Below are 24,930 nucleotides of genomic sequence, written 5' to 3' on the forward strand. Positions count from 1 at the left end.
GGGGCCACAGCAGACCCCAGGCCTCAGGGCTGCCTGGCAACAGAAGCCCAAGACCTCCCCTTGTCCAGCAAATTCTCTTGCTTAGGACCCTTCAGGTCCCAAGCATGCTGGACCAGGGAGGTGTAACCTGTGTACAGATTTTGTCTCCCATTTCTGAAATACTGTACAATAATAATGATTTGTCTAAGGATGTCCTTTATGAATATGCCACCTCAGTATTTTTATTAAAATAGTTTTTACTGACAAGGGTCTGAAAAGCAAACTGTGCTCAGAATGACATTCCCGGAGGAAGGAATGGAAATGAATAGCTTACTGTACTTCAGTGGACCTTACTTTGCCAAATTCGCTGTCTCCTAAGATTTACTAAATGCAAGTGCCTGGCTCGCTCTAGCTCTAGTGATTGTTACTTTGCTCTGAGGTTGACGACCTAAGGGAGCAGCATTTTTCAAAGCAGGTTGGCCAGCTCCCTATTCCGTCTGAAGGCTTTGGGTATTAGCTAATCAGGATGATAGTTGATGCATCATCTACAGCATTATCTTTTGTTAATGCCTGAAAGTATCACCATCTGGGCTTTTCCTGCTTCTAGTGCAGAGGAAGCTTCCAAGCGGTCATGCTTTTTCTTGTATAACCTTGGGTATATCTCAAGACCAGAATCAAATATGGAACCAGCTTGTGCTTCTCACTTGTAACTGTTCTCCAGGCACAGAATGATCATGAGGAGGAGGAGGAGGAGGTAGCAACCGGGAGGCTCATTGATGGTGAAGCAGATGAAGGGGATGCTGATGCTACAGATGCAAAACGAAGAGAGAAGCAGGAAGAAGAGGTAGTGACATAAGGTGCTTTGAGAGAGAGGTTAAGGACCTGCAGCTGCCGTTGACTTCATATGAGCTGGTTCAGAGAATTTCCATCAAAACAAAATGTTAGAGAGAATTGGGATTTTTTTCCTGTATTCTCATCAGCTGTACGCTTGTTGCTTGTGTGTTTTTCCCCCCCACCCCCAGTATGGAGGGGGAAGGAGAAGCAAGTACTTAGCATCCCTGGAAGTTTGGCCCATTCTGTGAAATGATTGGCCTGGACCCTCCCCTAGCACCTGCGGTTAGTTATAAACCACTTTGTCAAGGTGTGTCCACTATTTTTTAGTCTGATAGATGACAAATAGAGAAATTAGAGATGACAAAGACTTGGTGGATTTTTCTGCTGCATCCTCTGCTGATACAGGATTGATGCATCTGGCAGTCAAGTTGCCTTTACTGTATTACAATCAAAATGGATTTAATTTCATCCCATTAATTCAATTCATATTCCTTCTATGGAATTAAATGCATTCTCTCCATGTGCATTTATATCGTTAATTGTTATATTGTTATGTTGTTAACATCCCCTAAGGTATAGCTATTATTTAGAAGACTGGTAGCTATAATTTGATTAGGAGGGTGAACTAGTTGAAATATGCCACATTCCTTTAGAGTCTGTCACATAAGCATTGCTCTCTTCCCCAGAATCCTGGAAGAAACAGCCATATTTTGATGATGTACATTTGTGTGTGTGAGAGAAATACAATTTGAAGTTAACAACGTAATGTTAAACATAATGTGCTGAGAAATACTATTACGATTGCAAAAAAAAAATTGAGACTAAAATGAATGAGTGCCATTGTCTTTATTGCCAGAACCTTCCTCTCAAAGTGTTAAAAATGAAATTCATGTCAACCTGCCTGTCAGGAAGATCACTTCCCCAGTGAGGGGTTTGTGTGAACAAAACTGCTTTCCGTAGTGCTCTGCAAATGTATGGGTCTTGACTGGATTTTAAGCATATAGTCTCTGTGTAGGTAGATTATGAGAGTGAAGAAGAGAACGGTGAGGAAAGTGATGATGAAAATCCAGAAGAGGAAGAAGGCATGGTGCAGGATGATGAAAAAGCTGAGGCTGCTGAAGAAGAGAGTCCGAATGAAGAGAATTCTCAGACTAAAAAAGAAGAGAGACCCATCTTGGAGCATTCAGCACAGCTAAGAGTTAGTGCTGTGATGGGCAGTCATGCATCGATAGTCAACTACACATATGATACAGAAAATGAGCTCTGGTGTGAGGTAAGATGATAGTGGGAAAAAAAAGGAGATTAACAGGAAGATATGAAAGAAGTATAGAAAATCACAACTGGTGAATAAGGAAAGGTTATTTACTTGTTCCCATAACAAAAGAACTAGTGGTGACCAAATGAAATTATTGGGTAGCGGGTTTTAAACTAACAAAAGGAAGCTTTTCTTTACACAGTGCATAGGAGGCCTGTGAAACTCCTTACTAGAGAGGTTATGAAGACCAAGACTTTAACAGGGTTCAAAAAAGAACTATAGTAAACTCTTTCATATCCAGCAGCCCCAGGATCAGGAGGTTACCAAATATTCAAATGCTCTGGATAATAGAGAGGCATACCTAGTAATGCATAATACTAAAACAAAAAAAGAGATATTAAAAAGCAAAACGTATGCAGAGTATTTTATTTACCAACATTAGTATTGTACACTGTAAACTTATAATGTATTTTCTGTATTCATTTTCACTATACTATACTTATGGAAAACTTAATTAAAATTCACTTATGGTTAAATTGCTGGTTATTAAGAGAGTTCGGGATACTAGAATGCTGGATATGGAAGAGTTTACTGTAGATAAATTCATGGAGGCTAGGTCCATCAATGGATATTAGCCAGGATAGGTAAGAGTGGTGTCCCTTGCCTGTCAGAGGTTAGAAATGGATGTCAGGGGAGGGATTGTTTTTGTGATTACCTGTTCTTTTTACGCTGTCTGGGGCATCAGGCTTTGGCCTCTGTCAAATGACAGGATACTGGGATAGATGGACCTTTGGTGTGACCCACTATGGTGTGTGAAATGAGCATGCAGCTCTAAAAAGGTTTGGCTTAATCAGACTGGGTGCAGCTAAAGGAGTCCTCTATGTGGGTTGAAACAAGACTGAAATTGTTTACAGCTCATTTCAGTAAAGCCTTAACTGCAGTTTGTGAATGAATAGTCCTGGAGTATATTGTTTCCCTTTAATACCCATCTGTTGTTGAGCAATATCATCAGGATCTGTCAATTTTTAAATAATTAAGCACTAGGATAAACACATTTTTATCAGTCTTATTCCCCCAAAGAGAAATTTCTCAGTGGTTGAGCCTCTTACCTCCCTGCCCTTTTACTCATCGCAACACTGCATTGTTCTTCTCTTCTAGGTGTCACTGAAGCTTCCTCTGATGAAGGCATTCTTTGATCTCTCCTCCATCCTAACCTCCCTCATGCAGAACACAGTTGTTCATGAGACAAAAGGGATCACGCGGTGCTTTTTAAATGAAAGCACCAATAAGAGAGGCGAAAAAGAACTTGTTTTAAACACCGAAGGAATAAACCTTCCAGAGCTATTCAGATATGATGATGTATGTAACATGTTTATAATCCCTGAGATTTCTGTAATTGCTCTGTAACATTAGGGGGGAGGGAGGCATGGAGGTTGGCATCTATCTCCCCAAGGTCTTTCAGTGGGAGCTGAGCACCTAACTGTTTTTGACCCTTTGAAAGCATCTCCCAGCATGTTCAGAAATGTATGTGCTACTTGTCCCTCAGATGAACTCCTGTATCAATTTTTGACCACTTCAGATGGACTTTTGTGAAGAAGTCCAGAGCATCTTATTACCAAGAGGCTCTGTTCTCCTTGCAGCTGTTTCTGCAAGTGTTACTTGAGAGAGCTCTCCCATCTAAATGAATCACAGAAGTAAGAGACGTATAGAGCTATTATGCTTCATAGTCCATCTTCTTACACTTTCAGGTTTCTTGAATGCTGTGTATTCTCCAGAGATTTGAGAGTTTCAGGTGTCCCAAGCATCATGTTTTCCACTATGTAAAAGACTTCTTTAGTCTAACAGATCTCATTGTTGGAAATTTTGTCTGAAATTGTTGTATTTTGCTTAATTTCCATCCCTTACTCCTATTGACGTAAATGGTAATGAAGTTGTTAACCTGGTGTAAAACTATATGTACATTTTCTCTATATCGAATGCTGTGTCTCCATCTCATAGCTTAGTAATTGACCCTATTGGCTCTCTTTGAGCTATTAGAGCAAGCAGAGAATTGGAGAAAAACTATCCCATGGTATTTGGGAGGCGGTAAAAGAGATACAGTAAGTGCAGTAATAACTTGCACCTATTTCCCTTGCCTCCAGCTTTTGGACCTTAGCCGGCTTTATTCAAATGACATTCATGCAATGGCTAAGACCTATGGAATCGAAGCTGCCCTGAGGGTGATTGAAAAGGAAATTAAAGATGTGTTTGCTGTGTATGGTAAGATGTTGTTAGGTCAACTGAGTTAATCTTGTGTTTCATTTGATTTCAACTTTGCCACTGGAAATAGGTTTGGAGAGTGAACTCTTTCCATTGACTACTCCTTCATTTGTATTTTCAGTCTCTTCTTTGACTCTATAATAGTTGTATCTGACTTGTTATGTTGAATCCATCCTCATGGTAGGCAGGTGTCTTCTCTGAGATGATTCCCTCATTTGACTGTTTCCATTTATCCTTCAGTAAGATCTCTGGAGGATGTTGACCCTATTTTTCTCTTCATTGTTATTTTTATTTTATTATAAACTCATTTTACTTTGTCCATCCAAACTATGAAGGTGAAATAGCTAATGCCACCTGAAGGTGTCTGCCTCCATAGATTTGTCTTTCAGCACTGAGTGGCCCATGTCTTACTATGAATTAGTCAGTGAAAAGCCTGTGCCTTACTGCACATATCTAACAATTCCATGAAGCAAAAGCTGGTTTTGTTCCATTGCCTGGGATTTACAAGTAACCATGTCAGAAAGGAGAGGGTAGAGCTCTGTGCTATTATGACTGAACCAGAAATGACTTAGCCAGCTCTGGGTGATGCACATATTATAGCTATCTTGTTTAAAAAAAAAATCTGCTGCCTCAAAAACTAACATATAGTTATCATAGCTGATGAAACATGTGGGAAGCTAAGGCACAATTCTCCTAGAGTCCTGCTGCAATTCCCTCATTTCATGCAACAAAGAGGAGGTCTGAGAGTGTTGCTGGGAGCAATTGATGCCAGTTACTGGAAAGAGAAGCACCACTACAGCATAAGTGACTTTCTGTGTCATGGTGATAGAAATAAAGAGCTGATAAAACTATAGGGATTTAATGTACCACTGCTTAATTCTTGAATGTTCTCATGTTCACTTTTTATGCATTGCCAGGTATTGTGGTAGATCCTCGGCACCTTTCTCTTGTGGCAGATTACATGTGTTTTGAGGGTGTTTACAAACCACTGAATCGTTTTGGAATGCAGTCCAATTCATCCCCTCTGCAACAGATGACATTTGAAACCAGCTACAAATTTTTGAAGGAAGCAACAATGATGGGTAAATAGTTTTAATTGCATAAGTCTGTGCATTACTACTGCTGCGGTGTACATCTGCTTGGTTTCCCTTCATAATTCTCCACTCTATTGTGTGCTATATATTTAACAGCATTTTAAAACTCTCTACTGACTAAAATGTTGATGAATTCCTTGCATGCCAAAAAGTTTGAGATAAATTGAGACACTCTTTTTAATGAAGTGCCAACAACTGAAATAAAAAAGCCTCCCCCATGGTGCTGTTAAGGGAGTCTCACGTTTTTTTCCAAGAACCAAGTACTGCTAGTCTATAATAACTTGACGATCTTGCCTTTCTTTTCTGTCTATACCTTTCCGACTCTTCCAGGTCCTTCTCCCATGTCTGTACTGTAACCTCTGCCATAACTTTTCCTTCTTCTTCGAGTGGTCCCCGTGGGTGTTCCACAATAGGTGTCGGGCTCACCCAGCGCCACAGATCGGAAATCTTCCAGCAGTTTCTCCTGGATCGCGCATGCGCCGGCGTGCGCCACCCCCCTGCATGCCCCCGGCCGCGTGCACGATCTGGTCCCCGCCAGTTCCTTCTCAACCGCCATCGGCTGCAGACGGAATCCACTCAGGCTAAGGCCAGAGTCAGATTACTTAGTCGTTTTTTTCCATGTGTAATTTGTTGTTTTTCGGTTATTAAACAAAAAAAAAAAAAAGAAGAGAGAAAGCAAAGACAAAGAGAATACCAGCAAAAAAAAAAAGGAAAAAGGAAGAAGAGAGGAGCGGAGAAGAACAGAGCAGACATGAAAGGCCATTAGGTCTCCCGCTGCCGCAGGCCGGTGATCACTCTTTGAGGAGGAAAGGCACGGATTAAGTGCTAAGTACCCTCTTAACAATAAAGGACTCACCACAATGGTCTCTTCAGGTTATACACAGCGTGAGTCATGCTGTGAAGCTATGCCAGCCTCCGTGGGGCATAGCGAAGGCATCCGACGCCTGCGGGAATTGCAGGCTACCCGGCCGCGTTCTCACTGTGCTCTGACCGCCCCCTTAGTGCAGAAATGGAGGGAACTCTCCCTGGCTCGATCCTTGCCATGCATCTGCAGCGAGCAGGACGAGCGGAGCACGCAGCTACCGGCCGCATACTCAGGTGGTGGCACCGTCACAGGCGGCACAGACCCCCGCGGCACCAGCGGTGCAGGGGTGCCAGGCACGGAGCCTGCAGGCACCGGAGGGGGATACCCGCGCAGTGCCGCAGCTGACGCTGCCGAGCGCGGTGCTAACAGCGGGGCCGAGATTCCCGGCAGGGGAGGGGGCGGTGCCGGCCCCGCAGCAGAGGGGCAAGGCAGCATCAAAAACCCGGCACCGCAGTCCATTTCTGGACAGGGCTGCGCTGCTGTTAGCACCAAGCCCTCCCCCTGTGATACACATGCCGCACCGAAGGCCTGTGTCTCCACCGGCCCATCAGGGGAAAAAGAAACAAAAACCGCCTTCTCCGTTCCTCCAACCGATGTCACCACGGCTTGGGCCACCTTCACCATTTTCTGGGATTGGATCCCCCTGGAGTACTGTCACAAGCCAGTTTCACCTCTATCGCTGTCACCGCAGAGGTCTCATGGTACACACCCCATGAGTGGTCCAGGTCTCCATCTCCGGACCCTTGCCATGCTGCCATGGTCGTCCCTATCAGGCTGGACACAGACAAACCACAGGCCTGCACCCAGGGGCAGGTCCCCACCCCCGGCCGCTCAATACCCCTGTGGGCGCTCCTGATCGGGGACGGAAACACAGTTGTCTCAAGGGGAGTTAAATTTAGAACCCTGAGACTTTCCTTCACAATCCTCCAGCGAGCAAGTGTGTCATCGCCTGCGGGAACCCGAGGGTTCAAGGGAGGTTTACCTCTAGGGGTTCCTCCCCAGACGAGGCCATGGCCCCTGGGGATGTCTCTCCCCCGGATGACCTTAAACAGTTTCAGGAGCTGTTTTAAAGGGTGGCTTTCCCGCATGACATTTAAATGGCAGAGGTGCAGGAGAAACATCGCAAACTCCTGAAAAATCTGAGACCCCCAGCTTCATCCAAAATTGCTATTCCGCTGGACGAAGCCATTCTGGAGTCAGCCATTACTATATGGCAGACTCCGGCCTCTGTTCCGCTTACGAATGGGAGAGCGGATAAGAAATACTTCGTCCCGGCAGAGGGCATGAAGTTCCTCTTCAGTCACCCACAACCAAATTCTTTGGTGATCGGGTCGTCCCAGCAGAGGTCAAAGGCTTCTCAGTACAAATCGGGGGATCAGACAAAGATGCTAAGAAGCTAGAGCTGTTTGGCAGGAAGGTATATTCCTCTCCTATCCTGCTATTGAGAATGGCAAATTATGGGCACACCTAGCAAACCATAATTTTGATAATTACTCCGGGCTTACTCCCCTCATGGATTCACTCCCGGAAGACAAAAAGCTGGTGTTAAAGGCGATTGTTCAAGAGGGCTACGCAGCATTGCAGACAGGAGTCCAGATTGCCCTGGACGTGGCGGACACGGCGGCACGCTCAACGGCTACAGCAGTGGTCATGCATAGAGAATCCTGGCCCTAGACATCGGGTATCTCGAGGGACCTACAGGTGAAGATCGTGGACCTTCCCTTTGATACACAAAAGCTGTTTTGCAGACTCAACCGACTCGGTCCCTCACTCCAGTAAGGACTCGAGAGCTACACTTAGAAGCTCGGGCATTTATACTCCCCCATACAGGAGGGAAAAATTTTATCTTCAGCAAAGATGCTACGCTTACAACCACAGCGTGCTCAATATCAACAGGGCTACGGCCACGGGTGTTATCAATAGCGGCAACAGTACAGAACCCGTAGGCGACGTTCTCAACAAAGCTGTACGCCCTCGGGTCAGGCCTCAAAGGCAACAAGTTTGATGGGTATGTCGGGGGCTGCACTATCAATACCCTCGCTCAATGCCACTCTCATCTCATGTTCCATCATCGCCTCAGACCGTTCCACTCCCAATGGCAAAAGATCACCACAGACATATGGGTGCTGGAGATCATAGCCACGGTTGCGTGATACCCTCCCACCAGGTCTCACCTCAGGGGCGCTGCCACGAGGCGAGGCTCAAGCAGAAGGTGACCCATCTTATGTTCACAAGTGCGGTGGAAAGAGTGCTGGAATAATTCCAGGGGAAGGTTTTTATTCACGCTACTTCCTATCGAAGAAGAAAACGGAACACCGGAGGCCCATCTTAGATCTTCAGGGCCTCAACCGTTACTTGCGCAAGCAACGGTTTCGGATGATCACAGTTGCCTTGATACTCATGGCACTGGACGATGGAGACTGGGTTGCAGCACTCGACTTACGAGATGCTTACTTTCATATAACAATCCACCCGGCACACAGACGCTTCCTCCGCTTCACGGTCGGCCAGGAGCGCTTCCAGCACAGGGTTCTTCCGTTTGGCCTCTCCTCGGCCTCCAGAGTCTTACCAAAACCCTGGCAGTGGTGTCAGCCTACCTGCACAGACAGGGGGTGTTTATTTTTCCCATATCTGGGCGACTGCCTGCTAAAAGGGACCTCGAAGGCAGAGGTCTCACGCATGATACGTGTCACAGCAGACACGTTTCTTCGCTGGGCCTAGTCATCAGCCTCGCAAAGTCAAAGTCCGAACCCACACAACATATAGAGTTCATAGGGGCACGCATAAACTCTGTCACAGCAAGGGTGTACCTACCCGACGCCCACTTCGGTGCAATCAGTTCGCTGGTGCAAGTCATTACATACAGCCCCACGATGCCGATCTTACCGTGCCTACAGCTGCTGGGCCATATGGCGGCAGCGACGTTTGTGGTACAGAATGCCAGGTTGCACATGTCAAGCCCGTAGCATTGGCTGGTGAGCGTTTACAAACCGGCATCCCACACTGTCCACAGGGTGGTGTCGCCCACAACAGAGGTGCGCAGATCCCTGGCATGGTGGGAAAACCCCAAGAATCTGCTAGTAGAGGTGCCTTTTCACCAACCACAAATTTCTATTTTTCTTACTACCGACGCCTCCCACATGGGATGGGGAGCGCACATCGGCGACAAGGTAACTCAAGGGCTATGGTCCCCTGCGGAACAGACACTGCACATATCCATACTGGAGCTCAGAGCAGTGTTCAACGCCTGCAGACATTTTCGAGATTACCTGCATGGCAAAGTAGTCGGGATTCAATACCGACAATACCTCCACTATGGTCTACATCAATCGATAAGGAGGAGCACGATCCCGTGCCCTATGTGCGGAAGCACTCCGATTGTGGAGTTGGTGCATCGCCAACAACATAACGTTGAAAGCCTCGTACTTGCCGGGCGCGCACAACGTGAATGCAGACCAGCTGAGCAGGCGCTTAGTAATCACGCACGAATGGCAGATCCGCTCCGATCTGCTACAGCGCATTTTTCGTACATGGGGGTTTCCCCAGATCGATCTGTTTGCCACCCAGTACAACAAACCAAAAAAAAAAAAGTGTCCCCAGCACTGCTCCAGAGCAGGAGTGGGGAGGGGGTCCCTGGGGCACGCATTCATGTTTTTCATGGAGGGGCTCCCTACTTTATGCGTTTCCCCCGCAGTGCTTATCCGCAAGGTCTTGCACAAAGCCAGAAGGGAGGGAGCTTGCACGATACTCATAGTCCCGCTTGGGATCGGCAGCAATGGTTTCCCTTGCTTCCGCACATGTCGGACCGCCCACCGCTCCCTCTACCGGTGGTGCCGGACTTACTCCCGCGGGCTCAAGGGTCCATAGTGCACCTGCACCCTTAAGGTCTGCACCTACAAGCATGGCTAATCCATGGCTCAGCTCCTTAAAGAGCACATGTACGGAGGGAGCACAACAAGTCCTGGAATGTAGCCGAAGGACCTCCACCAGGAGGACTTACAGGCACAAATGGACTCGTTTCACAGCCTGGAGTTCCGCCAAGCAGTTAGCTCCCCTTGACGTTCCTATACCTGTAATATTAGAATACTTATTGGACCTCAAGAGAGGCGGGCTTTCTCTATCTTCGCTAAAGGTCCACCTCGCCGCTATATCAGCCTTTACGGCATTCAGAGGAAGGGCCCATGGTATTCGCCCATCCTATCGTTACCAGGTTCTTGAAGGGGCTGGTAAACCTGTACCCCCTCGGAAACCGCTTCCACCATCGTGGAATTTGGGCTTGGTGCTCATCACGCTATCGGGTCCACCTTTTGAACCATTAGCCACAGTTCCCGTATGTCTCCTTATGATAAAAACAACCTTCCTCCTTGCAACTATGTCAGCCAGCAGGCTGAGTGAGCTCGCGGCAGTGATGGCAACGCCGCACTGCACAGTATCCTCAAAGGAGGCGGTAACCTTAAGGCTGCACCCAGCCTTTGTTCCAAAAAGAAAAGTCTCTCCGGAGTCCAATCTTAACGAGCCAATAGTTTTACCCTCGTTTTACCTGAAGCGTCACAGCTTCGGCAAGGAGGCACGCCTGCATCTCCTAAATGTGAGGAGGGCGTTGGCCTTCTACACAGGCAGAACTAAGTCCTTCTGGAAAACGGACAGGCTTCTAGTCTCTCTCGCTCCTGGGTCAAAAGGAGAAGGTCTCTCTTCCCAGAGAATCTCAAAGCACATTGTGCCCTGTATAACAATGTGCTTCGAACTTCGAAAGACTCCTTTGCTGGCCCGCCCAGGGCTCACTCCACCAGGGCAGTGGCAGCGTCAACAGCCTTATTCAAGGGCATCACGTTAACAGACATCTGTAGAGCAGCGACCTGGTCATCCTATGACACCTTCGCCAAGCATTATGCCCTGCCTTGGGTATTCTGAGAGGATACCCGTCTGTCGACAGCAGTCCTCTCGGGGGCAAGCTGCACATAAACCGATTACCCACCTCCTTACTTGGGTTATGCTGGGTAGTCACCTATTGTGGAGTACCCACGGGGACCACTCGAAGAAGAAAGAGAAGTTACTCACCTGTAGTAACGATGGTTCTTCGAGATGTGTCCCCGTGGGTGCTCCACCACCCGCCCATCCTCCCCGCTTCGGATCTCTGTCTAGTGTTTTTCAGGAGCATTCGAGGCGGTTGGTCAAGGAACTGGCGGGGACCGGATCGTGCACGCGGCCGGGGGCGAGCAGGGGGGCGGCGTGCACCGGCGCATGCGCAATCCAGGAGAAACTGCTGGAAGATTTCTGATCTGCGGCACCAGGCGAGCCCAACACCTATTGTGGAGCACCCACGGGGACACATCTTGAAGAACCATCGTTACTACAGGTGAGTAACTTCTCTATTCAAATCAATTCAAAATTCTGCCAAATAATCTTCCTAGTTTGTTGTTTGGAAGGCATTTTCCTCCTCTTTGTGTTAATGGCTTCTCCTTGTTCAGTGCTTCAAACATAAGCCACTTGTCCATATACCTTTAATCTTTTAGCAGGTTGTCCCTATCCTGTCTAGCTGCTTTAACTTGTCACACCTTCATGTGTCAATATCTACGGCTTTCACCACCCACCAGTCAGCTTTGTCTTCTGCCTCTTTAATGCTTTGTTCTTTGGAACCCTATATGAATGGGAAAAACTCTAAGAAAATCTGTTCAGCCATTAACTTAGTCTCCTTTTATCTGTGGACAGCCACAAACTAAGGGTTGAGGAGTATTCTTTAATGCTAAATACACTGGCAAGAGACAGAAGATCGATCTTTTAAAAGTTTAAAAATTATTATTAGTATTAAAATATTGCACTATTCACATGACTGTCTGCAAAGGGATAAATGTAAATAGAGGATTACATTGAATAAAGGAGGGGTATGCCACATAGCATGCTAAATATGTAAATACAGGAAGAAGCAATGTGGATTTAGAAATAATAAATGATCCTTGCCAAGTGATCATCATTCTCATTTGTATGGATAACATGACAGATACACACATCAAATGTGGAAGAAACAAAAGGGCGTAAGGGATCAGCAGAAGATGCTCTCGGATGGTTGGGGTGGAGAGGCAGAGCTGGAATTTGTTGGCAGTAGTCAGGTGGAAATTGAAATTGTAGACTGGATTATAGGGATGTAAATTGGTCTCAACAAATTACATTTTAGTCAACTGGATGGTCATCATGTCTATTCTGTTGGGCAAAATACATGTACCCTGTTATCCTTGGGGTGGAGAGTATTCATAGCGCATAGCACACTGGGTAGTGTTTGATATTCTGGTGTCGGCCACAGCTGTGCCAGCAAATAACAGCCTCTGTTGTTGTTAATCAAAAATAAAGCCTCTTTGTTGCCTAATTACATAAGACAGTCATAACTGTTTTTCCTTATGTGATGTTAACAAAACACTGTTGTTCTTTGACCAATTGCCTACATGAATTCCACTTCTGGCATGCATGTGCCCCAAGCTTACAAAATCAGACTCTTTCATCCTGCTGTTCCCCCAGTTTCCTTGCTGGCCCCCTGCCAAGGACTTAGCTGTCCTGTGGTTCCTTCTTGCTGCCTATCACATCTCTGTGCTCTGTGAACTTCTGTGACCTTTGTTAGGCTAGTAAGTAGTAGTTTCTCCTGTTATGTTTCTGGTTTAAAAGCAAGACAAAACATTTTTTCTTACATATTAAGGCACAGCCCTCCCTAACAGGGTCTAGCTGCTATATCTGAGACGATGTCCCAGGGATTTAAAGTGCCCATCTTGTGATACAGTTGTTCTGCTCAATGATGAGCACTCTTATGCCATTTTTACCTCAGAAGGGAGGATGTTTTTGTTAGATGCTTAGTCTGTTGCTCTTTCCCCACTCAATAAGAGCCTCTTTTGAACTTGAGCTGTAAGGACCCACTAAACTTGAACCAGCATGCTTCCACTAGTGCTTCTGTATGCTGTGGCTGTACTCCCAGTTTCTGGGCTCACTCATCTTTGAAGAGGTAAAATCCTTTTACCCAGTATTCCCAATGATGAGCTAAAACTTCTTCCAGCAACCCATCAGACAATGGTAGGGAGGAAGAATGAGCTCAGGCAGAAGTCACCCTGTCCAAGGCCAGTGAGGCAAAAACCATACCAGGTCATTGTTCACTTCATGCAACTTAGCCAAAAGCATGGCACAGCCCATATCAGATCCCTGTGATGCCAGACCCTTTGTAGTGCATGAATCTGTGGTGCACACTTCTCCAAAGAGCAGGCTTTCGGCGCCAGTATTGACACACTTGTTGTTCACTGCGCTGGTGCCTGTCTCTAGAATGCAGATGTTTCTGAAGTGGTCTAGTGAGACACTGCAACCAGAGTCATCCTTTCCCTCCTCTTATGTCATTTGTACTCCTGCTTCAGTACTGATTAGTAACAAAGGTACTGATGAACACTCTGGCTCAAGTTGTGTGGTCAGAGGCTACGGTTCACCACAGGACAAAAGACAGGGTAGCTTCCCTTTTAGAAGAAGTCAAATCATTTTCTTCCTGCTCTTCTGAATATAATAGACAGATATCCCCATTCAACCTAAGACTCATGTTTGAGCCTGCCTGGCCTGATGGAGAATCCAGGAATCACCTTGCAAATACAGACCCTAGGGATTGTGTGGAAGACATTCAATCACACCACCTTAATTTTACGATATGCAATCTTGGTCTTGGAAAACATTCCTCTACTTCTCAACACTGCAAAACATTGTAGGTTCACTTAGTCAGTTGGTAGAACACCACCAACTGCCCCATCAAGAGGATGACAGTGAGGAGAAACACCTACCGAAAACAGAAAAGCAGTGATTGTAGCACCAGTCAACCAGATGAGGCAGTAATCACTTCTACTCCTAGCCATCTGGTTGATTTCAATTCTTCCATCATATTTGACATTGTATAGTAGACACCTTGAAAATTCTAGTTCTGGCAGTTCAAGAAAATCCCACAAAATACTGGAAATTCTGCATTTTTCCACACCTTGAAGGCTTGCCATGCAATTAATGAAGGGTCACTGAAACCAGCAAGACATTTTGTGGCAGGCCACAGCATTTGTAGCACCCATGCTTAAGCAAACTGATTTCTATTAAGTTCCTGCCAAGAGAGTTGAATATTCTTACACCCACCTGGTTTGTGAATCACTAGTGGAAGAGATGGTGCACAAAATGTTCATAAAGTAAGGACCTCTAAGTGTGAATGCTAAGGAACAGAAGACCATAAGAAAACTGATAAATTTAGCAGAAAGATCTACTTTCCTGAGTGTGTATTCTCTTCAGATGCGTATTTCAAATTCTCTAGTGTTTTTGTGTCATAATTTTGTGGAAAAGTTCCCAAAAGACTTATAAAGAGGAGCTAAAAATCTTTTTTCTGTAGGACAGCTAGTATCTCAAACATTATTACAGGCCTCTCCAATAAGACAATATATTCTTTTGCCACTTCCATCACCACACTTAGAGCTTCGTGGCATCCATCTTCTGGCGTACCCGGTGAGGTCCAAATGACAACTGAGAATCTCCCATTTGAAATTTGCAACCAATTTAATGTGGGAATTGATGAAATCCTGAATTCTTTGGAAGATTCAAGAGCTGCTATCTAATTATTGGGCATCTACATGCCAGCTCCCAGGAGAAATAAGGCCAGAACCCAAAATTTAACCGTGTATGAGCCCTATACTTGTAACTTCAATCCACAAAGAATATTGGAGGCACCAGGGGAGGAGTAGTATCTTTCTGCCTCTCCCCTCTGGCATGTTCCATACCTACCTTATGACAGCAACTTTGACAGCATTGTGACTGAAGTCATCTTTACCTCAAGGCTGCTGGTGCCCCAGGAAACAAATCCCCACATAATGTCCTGTATCTCAGAGCCATACTTTGAGCATGCACAGTACTTCTACAGTTGCTGTTGTGTTGTCCGTTAGTGTTTGGATCATGGATCCACAAAGCAATGTTGAATGTCAGTAAACAGGAGCATGGTCATCCCATTTCTCCCAAGAAGTGGTTTAGTATCTGGGAGTGATACATTTGTTGTCAAGTCACAATAATGGGTCTGCTCTTAGCAAGTCTACAGAATACCGTAGCAGATACTTCTCAAATATCTACTAATGAGCTGCCACAGACTTGATCCTGAGGGAGTATCTTTCACAGGGGGATGTCTAAAAATAGATCTATTTGCTGTAGACTGAAACAAGAAATGCCAGGTGTTCTTTCCATAGGGCGTTCTAACTTTGTCTGTCTTTTATACCATCTGTTTATGAAGGCCACCTTTTTAGCAACTGCAACATCAGCTCAGAGAATGGGAAATTCCTGCCCTCATGGTAGGTCCATCTTACTCTGTGCCCCGTAAAGAAGATGTGACTCTTACTTCACCCTAGATTTCTGATTTTCATTTAAATTAGTTGATTCACTTCCTAACTTTCTTCCTCAAGCCCTCAGGGAAGTAAAACTGCATAGCCTTGATGTGGTCAGGACGAGACCCTGGACATGCTTCCCCAGGCTGTGTCATTTGCAGACAGGTTTACAGGTCAGGTCATATCCACCCAGTGGATTTCTAACTGTACTAAATGCTGTTAATCCATTTGGGCTGGTTAGAAGATCGTTCCACCAGCCTCAGGCTGCCTCTGAGTGTTACAGAAATTTGCAGAACTACGGCATGGAGATCCATCCACACTTTCTCTTAACACTGTTCCCTTGTTCAGGCTCTTAGCACCCACCTCCTGACTGAGCTCCCTCCTTTGTAGTCACTGGAAGTGGAATCCATGTTGGCAATTGCTCAGAAAAAAGGGTGCTTTATAGTAACTGTGGCTCTTCATGAGGAGTGGCCCACTTGCCTTTCAGGACCATCCACCCTCTTTCTTCATGTCCATGGAGCCCTGTTGCACCTGAATTTTCTAGAGAAGGAATTGAGGGAAGGTTGGGCGCACTTTGCCATTCATGGCTGAGAGTCTTAGGAGTGCATGTGTAGTGAGGGCATCTACCGTGCAGGTGTGCCACTAAGGACGTTGCTGGCCAAAATAATCCAATCTCGTGCACATGAGAAGTGCAAACTGTGGATAATACATCTTAAAGAACCAGTTTTATTGTAAGCTATGCTGTATCTTTTTAAATGGCAGTGAATGGTGACATGGCAAAATTCCAGCTTAACATTCAGTATGAATGAAGAGCAACATGCCTGCTCATAACTCTGGAAAGGTCAGTGTGAGACAAACATTCATAGCCAAGCATGTAATTCCTGGAGAATTTTCAAATGTGTGTAGCGCTATGAATTCTGTACATAGCCAGAGAATTAAAGGAAATCAGTGAAATTAATTTTAATGCTCTTCAGATCTAGACAAAAAGGATCTAAAACTAGTCTGTATAGAAAGAAGCCAGTAATTTAAAAAAAAAAGTGTTCTTTTTTTTGTCTGGCTATATCCTTCCTTAAGTACACATACCAGTGAACTGTTCCACTGGGAAGCCAGAAGTGCCAGGTTCTCCTTTACAACTCAGCAAGCATTCCCTTTTCATGTCACTTGATAAAAGAGGCTGTCGTACATTGATTAAGAAAATAGGACCCAGTTTACCTCTCCTTTACCCCAGTATAGAACAAAACTATTGAAGTCAGAGGAGGTGCTCTAGTATGACACTATTCTGAGAAAAAAATCAGATTTTCCAGAGAGAGACTCAGTACAAACAGAAGGTGGCAGCATCTCTCTGATCTGACTCTTTCTAAGGTAAACAAAATACCTTGGCATTTTTGCAACCTATGAAAGACCTCTGGAAATGACCCTGATTTGACTTTTGTTGAATTCTTTTGATTTAGGTGCCCATGATGAGCTGAGATCTCCTTCTGCATGCCTGGTGGTAGGAAAAGTTGTCAGAGGAGGAACCGGTTTGTTTGACCTGAAGCAACCCCTTACGTAGCATTTTGCCTGTATTTTTAAAAAAAATGGTGTGGCTATCAGGAGAGAGAGACACCAGTTGCAGTCATCTGCAAGACCATTGCTGAATGTCAAAACCAACGAATGTTTGTACAAATCCATTAATGGTATCTTTGGGATGTTGAGGAATTCCATGTTGTGTGTCTCCCATTTTTCTCTTGATTGCCACTGGGCTTATTAACTTGACTAAGTATGATATTCCTCAACTCTTAAAATATTTGATGAGAATGTGCATGCCTAAAGGCTCTCCTCTTACCTAACACCTTTCTTTCTCTCCCCCTCCACTCCCGTTCAGGAGTGATCACAATGAGACTATGGCTATATGCTGAAGAGGGACTGACAAAGCTATGTGTCTGGTTAAGAGCCGCGCAAAGCCTTTGACATGTACAATTCAAAGGGGAGAGTTTGCTCACACATCTGAGGTGCCTGTGGTATTTCCAGCCTCTCTGGACTGGCCTCAGGTGTATCACATGGCTGTGTCACATGACAACACTCTAATCTTATTTTAAATGACAAACTCACAAGTGGGTCGGAGGAGCAGTGTGAGGGGAATGAAACTTGCATGCTGGAGACAAGTCCTATTCTTTCATTGTAATTATTTGTACTATACAGTTAAGGATTTTTAAAGAATGGCAAGTATCAGAGAGGTAGCACCTTTTCCTCTCCGCTCCAGTATTCAGAAGTGTGTCTCTGTGATGGTTAATGGGCTCTCCGGGCAGGATCATGATTTGAATGCCATGTTTTCACTAGTTCTTTTAGACCAATCCAGTATTTGTGCTTGACCCAAACAGGACTGCCCTCAGTGTAATGTTAGGTTTCCTGAGATTTCTCCACAGAGCAGCTGGAGCAGAATGAACTGCTGTGAATTTGGATGCACAAAGCAAGCACGTAACAAGATTGTAAAGCAGACTTTAAATTTCTATTTTGGTTGACCATTGTTCTGTATAAGGGAAGTTCTGTAATAAAGGACATCAAGTCAAGATGTTGGAAAAACACCTTTGTATGGTTTCTCATAAGAACATAAGAATGGCCATACTGGGTCAGACCAAAGGTCCATCCAGCCCAGCATCCCATCTGCCGACGGTGGCCAATGCCAGGTGCCCCAGAGAAGGAGAACAGAAGACAATGATCAAGTGATTTATCTCCTGCCATCCATCTCTTGCCCTTGTTATGAAGGCTGGGGCACCATACTTTATCCCTGGCTAATAGCCATTTACGGACCTAACCTGCAAAAATTTATCAAGCTCTTTTTTAAACCCTAATAGAGTCCTGGCCTTCACAGCCTCCTCTGGCAAGGAGTTCCACAGGCTGACTGTGCGCTGTGTGAAGAAAAATTTCCTTTTATTAGTTTTGAACCTGTGTTGTAGAAGCTCTACCTTCAGCATGAAGCATCTTTTGCTTCCCACTGGGCTAATGCAGGAGTGCCCAGATGGTGTGATGCTGAGAGCCATGTTAGCCACTAATCAGGACTCAAATGAAGCTTGGCCAGCACTGCAGAGTTAGGTTGAAGTACACTGCCATACATCATTCTTAATATGTCTGAGTACAGATAACAGCCTTGCTCCTGCCAATGTAACTGCCCAATTACACTGACAGGCACGAGAGGTGTAGAGATTGTTGGTGTAGTTAGGATGATGCAATGTCTGTGCAGATGCTGCATTATTTATATCAGCGGTTGGCTGTCATTCTGATCATGGCATGGGGTCATGAAGCTGACAAGAAAGCTGGGCTGTTACCCCGGAGTAGGGCTCCAGCTGGAGCCCTGCTCCCCTCAGAGCCAGGCTGTCTGCTGCCCAGGATCCCAGCTCTGAGTATGTCTGCACCTGTCTTGTCCCCACTTCTGGGGAGCTGAGGTGGGCTTCCAGTGGCAGGAGAGGTGTAAAGGTGAGAGGCAGTGGGTATGCAGGGAGGCTCCCTGTGGTGGGTGGGGAGGGGGCTGTTAGGCAGTGGGCAGGCAGGCTCCCAGTAGTGGGAGATGAGGGGGACTGGGAGGCACACTGTTTGTCATAAAGAGCCAACTGTCAAGTGCGTGTATGATACTTGGTACCACAGTGATGATTCTGCTGGTACACGCTGGTAGTCAGAATTAGCGGTGTTGTGGAGAAGCATCTAAACATTAGAACAGTTAGGATTTGACAGTGCATCCCTCCCTGTTCCCAGGGCTCACCAGTAGCACAATTCACTCTTTTGCTTTAGATCAGTGGTTCTCAGAGTGTGTGGCCAGAGACTGCCTGGCAAGTGGGCCATGGGCTCAGGTCTCACCTCCCCATCCCCTCGCAGCTGGTGCTGGTGCTGCAGCCTTGCCCACTTCCCTGTCACCCCTGCCCACAAGGTTGGAGCCCCAGGGCCTGCTTCCCGCTGGCAGGCCGGATCTGGCTTGCGGTGGGAGGAACCGTGGCTCCAAGCACTGGTACTCTTCCCTCCCCAAGGTGCAGGAGCAGCAGCGCAGGCTTTTATCCTGTTGCTCCCATTGGCCAGACTCCTACCCAATGGGAGCAGCGGGGTGTGTGCGCGCATACATGCGAATGCAGGAGCAGGAAGACTAAGTGCCTCCCACTCCCCTCATGCCCACACCCTGTATCCCTATTATCATTCTAGCACCCGCCTCTTACCCAGACTCTCCCGCCCACAGCCAGCTTCTGCTCCCTCCTACCCAGACCCTCACCTCCTCTGTGCCTTTGCCCAGACCCCCACCCTCAGCTTGCTCCAGCATTCCACTGCCTGCTCAGACCCTGCTTCCCTGTCTCTATCCCACTCCCCTGCCCATGCACTGAAGCCCTCATTTTTGGCACCACCCCAGAACCTAGGAGCACTAACAGTCACCTACCCTTGGGGGCCCCAGAAGAGTTAATCCGGCCTGAGAGAAGCCCTGAACTTTGTTCCTCACTCCCTACCCCCAATGGGGCTGGAGCATGAGGGGAAGTGAATTGTCTTAATTGGGGGTAACATCAGTGAGGGTTGGGGGTTTGGGTTTTTTTGCTTTTCACTTTTGTGTAACACCCCTCCCCAGCTTATTTTTTCTGTGGGTCATTGACCTCCAACTCTCAGATGGTTCCCCACCCCTGCCATAAATAAAGACAGCTGAAACCTTTTGGTTTGGTCATAAATTAATATTTTACTTGATTTAATACAAAGTTTGGGAGAGTAGCATGATAAACGCTGTAAGATCCAGATTTACACCCCCTTATGTTGTAGCTGCATATTTGTTTTTCTGATGCAGTAGCCTAATACAAATTTAATATGCATTTAAGGTATTTAGAGATCAGTGAAGACATTTTGTCATTGTGTGGTTGGCTGGTGACATACTCACACCCCCAGCAGGGCAGCAGCCAGCTAGCATACTGCACAAATGGCTATGCAGGGTAAATGTTGGACGAGGATACCATCTCTAATCATCACTATGAGGGCCTTAAGGTTAGGTCTGATCTGCAGAGACAATAAAGCTCTTTTGTGGAAGCTGGATCTAAAAATAACATCGCAGGGATGCTTATTGTCTGAGACGTCATATTAACTCAGTTTTCAAGCATAAGCAGTTTTTCCCTAAAGTTGTGGAAAACCACCTGAGCCTGAGGAAGTGGGGGTGATTCAGAAAGGAAATAACTTTGAGGTTTCTAATCTCGGTGTTGTTTCTTTAAATAAAAAGCTTTTGAATTTACACATGACTACGACAGTGAGTCTGCTGCCCATTGTTTCCATTATAAGTCATCCATTGTTTGCATGGGTATGGGCTGTCATTCAGAAGACCTAATGTCTCCTGCTCCATAATTTTTTTTAAAGTCTGAAACCTGCTTAGAAACAAACTTCTGTACTAATCCAGGTGGTTTCAGAATCATAGTCCTTATGTTTAGTTAAAAATTATTGTATAATTATTGGAACATAAAATTATGATGCAATGATGACAATAAATGAAGTGGTGCTCAGCCACCTTTGTATTTGAGCAGCGTGTAGTCTGTGATTGAATATGACAAGTGGCCTGATTCCCTCTCCTCTGAAACATGTTCTTTCCTGGTTCTGTACCCCACTGGCAGTCTAAGTGGAGTCAAGTACATTGTGTTCCTGTGTGTTGCTTAGATTCAAGAGAAGCAAATAAAATGGCAGGCAGTAAGTCAGTGAGGCTAACACTTTGCCAGTACATCAAATAAAGTCCTCACTATCACTCCCTTCCTGGACTGATACGTTTCTCAGAACTAGAATAGCTAAACCATGTCTTGCCTGGTATGCTTCCTATTGTAAGGCTTCAGTTGTGATCTTTGGTCCTACAAACCTACCCGATTTGTCAGCTCAACTGTGGAAAATGAGTGAAAGGTCAGGAAGTGTTACAACACCCGAAATTACCCTTTTTCATGAACATTTATTGGTATTCCAAGAGTTGGGGGTGGTGGGGTGGAAATGGGGATTTCTGTATGGATTTCTATATGCTTCCAAATGTATTAGTAAAAATGTAACCTGGGCACAAAAAGAAGGCAATCAATTGTTTTAAGTAAAGAACAAATAAATACAACAGTGACAGCAGCTGCCCACCAGAAAAAATGACTAACCATCTCAGTACCTGAAATACAGAAATAAAATCAGGGAGTTAAACTGGCAGTAAAGCAAACTATTGGCAGGATGCAGCAGTTATTGGATTCCAGGTACAAAATTATCTTGCATGTGAAAAACTTATTCTCATCTTAAATATAAAAATTACAGTTTAAAAATGTAAACTTAAGTTACTTGGTAACTTGCTATTTACCAAAAAAAAAAAAAAAACCATAACAGACCACCTCCAAGACTGTAAGCCATTTCTGAGCAAATTCAAAGGCTGGCAAGGCTAAGCCAAGCAAGTACTGTATAAAATATCTCTTGCTCTCAAAATGAACTGCTTACCACATGGGAAGGGAGCGCAGAATTTAAGGATTTAAAAAAGTAAACTTGTGCAAAATGAATTGGATTTAAAAAGAATCCACTAAAAATCCAGCCCAGTCTTTCACTGAGAGTTCAAAAACTGACTCAGATACTTTTTGATTTCCAGTAGTTTTCACTGTTAGTTAAATCTTCATGTTTCAGTACTTTTACAAAGTGTAATTTAAAAAAAAATGTTCAAAACAAATTAATAAAGATCACCAAAGGTGGTCAGAAATGAAGTGGAAAAACAATGCTTGCTTGTCCTTTTTCAGTAATATAAACAGCTGAAAAAACTTGCAAAATATTGTAAATATATGGCTAATATGGCAAATTAAAAGTTAATGTCAGTTTATAAAAATGTGCGTGATTATTAAACATTGTCGTACAATAAAAACTAAAAGTAAATAAAACATACTACTTAATTAAAATCATGTGAAGACTCCAGAAAGGAGCCACAGTGAGTTTTCTTTTCAGGGCTCTTGTGCTTTAAAACAGCACGCCAACACAAGAAGTACACGAGTGTGCATATACACATTTTAAAAATAGGTAAATATAAAAAGTGAAGTCAGACTACCAAAATCTATTCAAAATTGATGTCCAAATTGTTTTCTACTACATAAACAATACTACTACTTTAAATAGTGTAGTAGCCATTAAAAAAAAATGTATCTCCAAATGTAAAAATCTTCTTATCTGTGCTATAAAGTACTACTTTAAAAACCCTCAGAACTGATATATAAATAAAAATTAAAATGTCCTAAATGAACAAGAAAGCCAAATAATTTAAAATAAAACATTAAAATATGATACAAAATATTCATTTGATATTTTTCTTACAAATCAGCTGCTACCTGAAACTGTACACTATGCTTTAATAAAATACAATCAGAACCTGTTTCAAAAAGCACCTTTCTAAACAAAAATTTGTTCTTTTCACAGGCATAAAACTGCCAAAGGTAATGGGCACGTACACCAAAAGAAACTAACAGGGTTGATACGAGAATTGAACTATTTGATGTTGGTATGTTACCTCAAGCTGCCATTGTTGTGCTGTGGCTCATGACTAAGCGTTTCAATAGGAAATAGCAGCAAAAGTGCTGCAGCAATTGAATAAGCAAACCAAGCGCTCGTTAGTGAAGCTTTGTTAATTGTGTATAATATACATAATGTAATTACTTTTATAAATAAAATAACAATTTTAACTCGGGCTATGTCTACACTACAAGATAAATTTGAATTTAAGGCAGCTTGATATTACAATGTCACTGTCTTCATTGTAAATACCGTTAGCTTGATTTAGGGAGCAGTAATATCGATATAATACTGTCAGAACTGGCTGGGTGTAGCATCACATTTGAATTTAAAAGTCTGAAAAAAGGCTGGTGTGGAAGCACCGCATCTTAAAATCAAATTTGTTATCCTCCAGAAGTGTCCTGTGTGTAACCCACAATGCCTCACAGTGCTCCGCTCTGGCTGCTGTTGTTCAGTTGCGCAGGAATTAGGTAACAGGAAGATGGTGAATTTCAGTTCGGGACCAGGAGGCCCACGGCTGTGGGATCATGTTTGTATGAGAGGCTGAGAAACGTCTGTCTGTCTTTGCCACCACCACTGTGATCACTTCTACCCATTACCAATAGCCCCAACATATAATTCGTGGTTCTGTCTCTGCCTCTGCTAGCTGAGCACCTGGTATTTTTTTCTGTGCTACCTTGTACCAGCCGCTGCCCTCCCGCACAACGTAGCAGCAAGGCTGTTGCAGGGCTTGTGCTTGTGTAAGAGGCTGGGAATCTTCTCAGCGGTTTACATTTGTGCACACCTACCTCACTCCCCCACAGGCGCCACTCTGTCAGGGTCTTTCCCATGCTCAGCCACATCATGTGGCTGGCCCCCAACCCAATAAAAGGATGTGCCTGCTGGTCGGTGCTGACCATGCTGCCAGGCAGCGTCATGTCCTGGCTTGTGTACAGTTAGGGCTCCAAGGTTGCGAAAGATTTTCTGGGTGGTGCTGCTGCCAGAGGAAAGCCTCCCCTAGCAGCTAAGATTTTCAGGGGCTTGCAGCCGTCAAGGGGGACTGCTTCAACTGGTCCCCCACCAAAAGTATTTTTGGGGCCTTTCTGCCACTGGGGGGAGGTCTCCCCAGTGGCTAAGATTTTCATGGCATTGTTGCTGCTGGGGAGACCACCTCAACTGACCCCCCATTGAAGCCCCCCCCCAGCCCCCACCCCAACAAGAACTCAGCGGGCTAGCTGCTGCCGGGAGAGTCTCCCCTGGCCTCTATGCATTGCAGGGCCTGGCTGCCCCCAGGAGGAAGGGGTCAAGTGGTTCTTGAGCCCCAAACCTCATCCAAAAAAGACTTTTGAGGACCGTGTCAGCTGGCCAGTCAACCTCCCAAATACCAAACCACCCCACAATGGCAATGAAATCTGCTGAGCCCCATCCGCCGTATTGGCAATGTCTGTGATGTGAAGACAGAAACCAAAAATCTTTTTTCCTAGCATTTTCTATCCTCTTTCTTCTAACTTTGGACCCCTTCCTGCAGGAAAGAGTGGGTAGAGGGCCAGTTGAGAACACGGACTGGGAAGCCAAATACCCTCCCCTCAGCAACTCTCTTTTTTTCAAAAACTACTATCAACTCTTTCTTCATGCTTTTCATTGTCCCTGTATCATTTTCAGTGATCAGATGTAATCATGGTGGAGGGGACAGTCAGTGGAGGGCCAGTTGAGAAGAGACACACCTTTGGATTTTTATAAAATCTTCAGTTACAGCTACAGTTTTAAAAAGCAGTTCAGTTATGGAAGAAAGAGATTTCTGTTAATTTGGCAATCTTTGTTGAT

At 45.0% G+C, this 24,930-nt stretch overlaps 1 protein-coding gene across 2 annotated transcripts in view; it reads left to right on the plus strand.

Annotated features, from left to right (window-relative positions):
• Nucleotides 1-21,142, plus strand: part of POLR1A (RNA polymerase I subunit A) — a 73,234-nt gene extending 52,092 nt beyond the window's left edge. For both annotated transcript variants that reach the window (XM_074992282.1, XM_074992283.1), the window contains exons 29-34: nt 701-823; nt 1,829-2,086; nt 3,227-3,427; nt 4,210-4,327; nt 5,245-5,409; nt 17,094-21,142. In XM_074992282.1, the coding sequence (XP_074848383.1) occupies nt 701-823; nt 1,829-2,086; nt 3,227-3,427; nt 4,210-4,327; nt 5,245-5,409; nt 17,094-17,194 (966 nt within the window). In that variant the 3' untranslated portion in view covers nt 17,195-21,142. The remainder of the gene's footprint in view (nt 1-700; nt 824-1,828; nt 2,087-3,226; nt 3,428-4,209; nt 4,328-5,244; nt 5,410-17,093) is intronic.
• The last annotated feature ends 3,788 nt before the right edge of the window (nt 21,143-24,930 follow it).

The sequence above is a fragment of the Carettochelys insculpta genome, chromosome 4, assembly GCF_033958435.1.
Source record: "Carettochelys insculpta isolate YL-2023 chromosome 4, ASM3395843v1, whole genome shotgun sequence".
Lineage (NCBI taxonomy): Eukaryota > Metazoa > Chordata > Testudines > Carettochelyidae > Carettochelys > Carettochelys insculpta.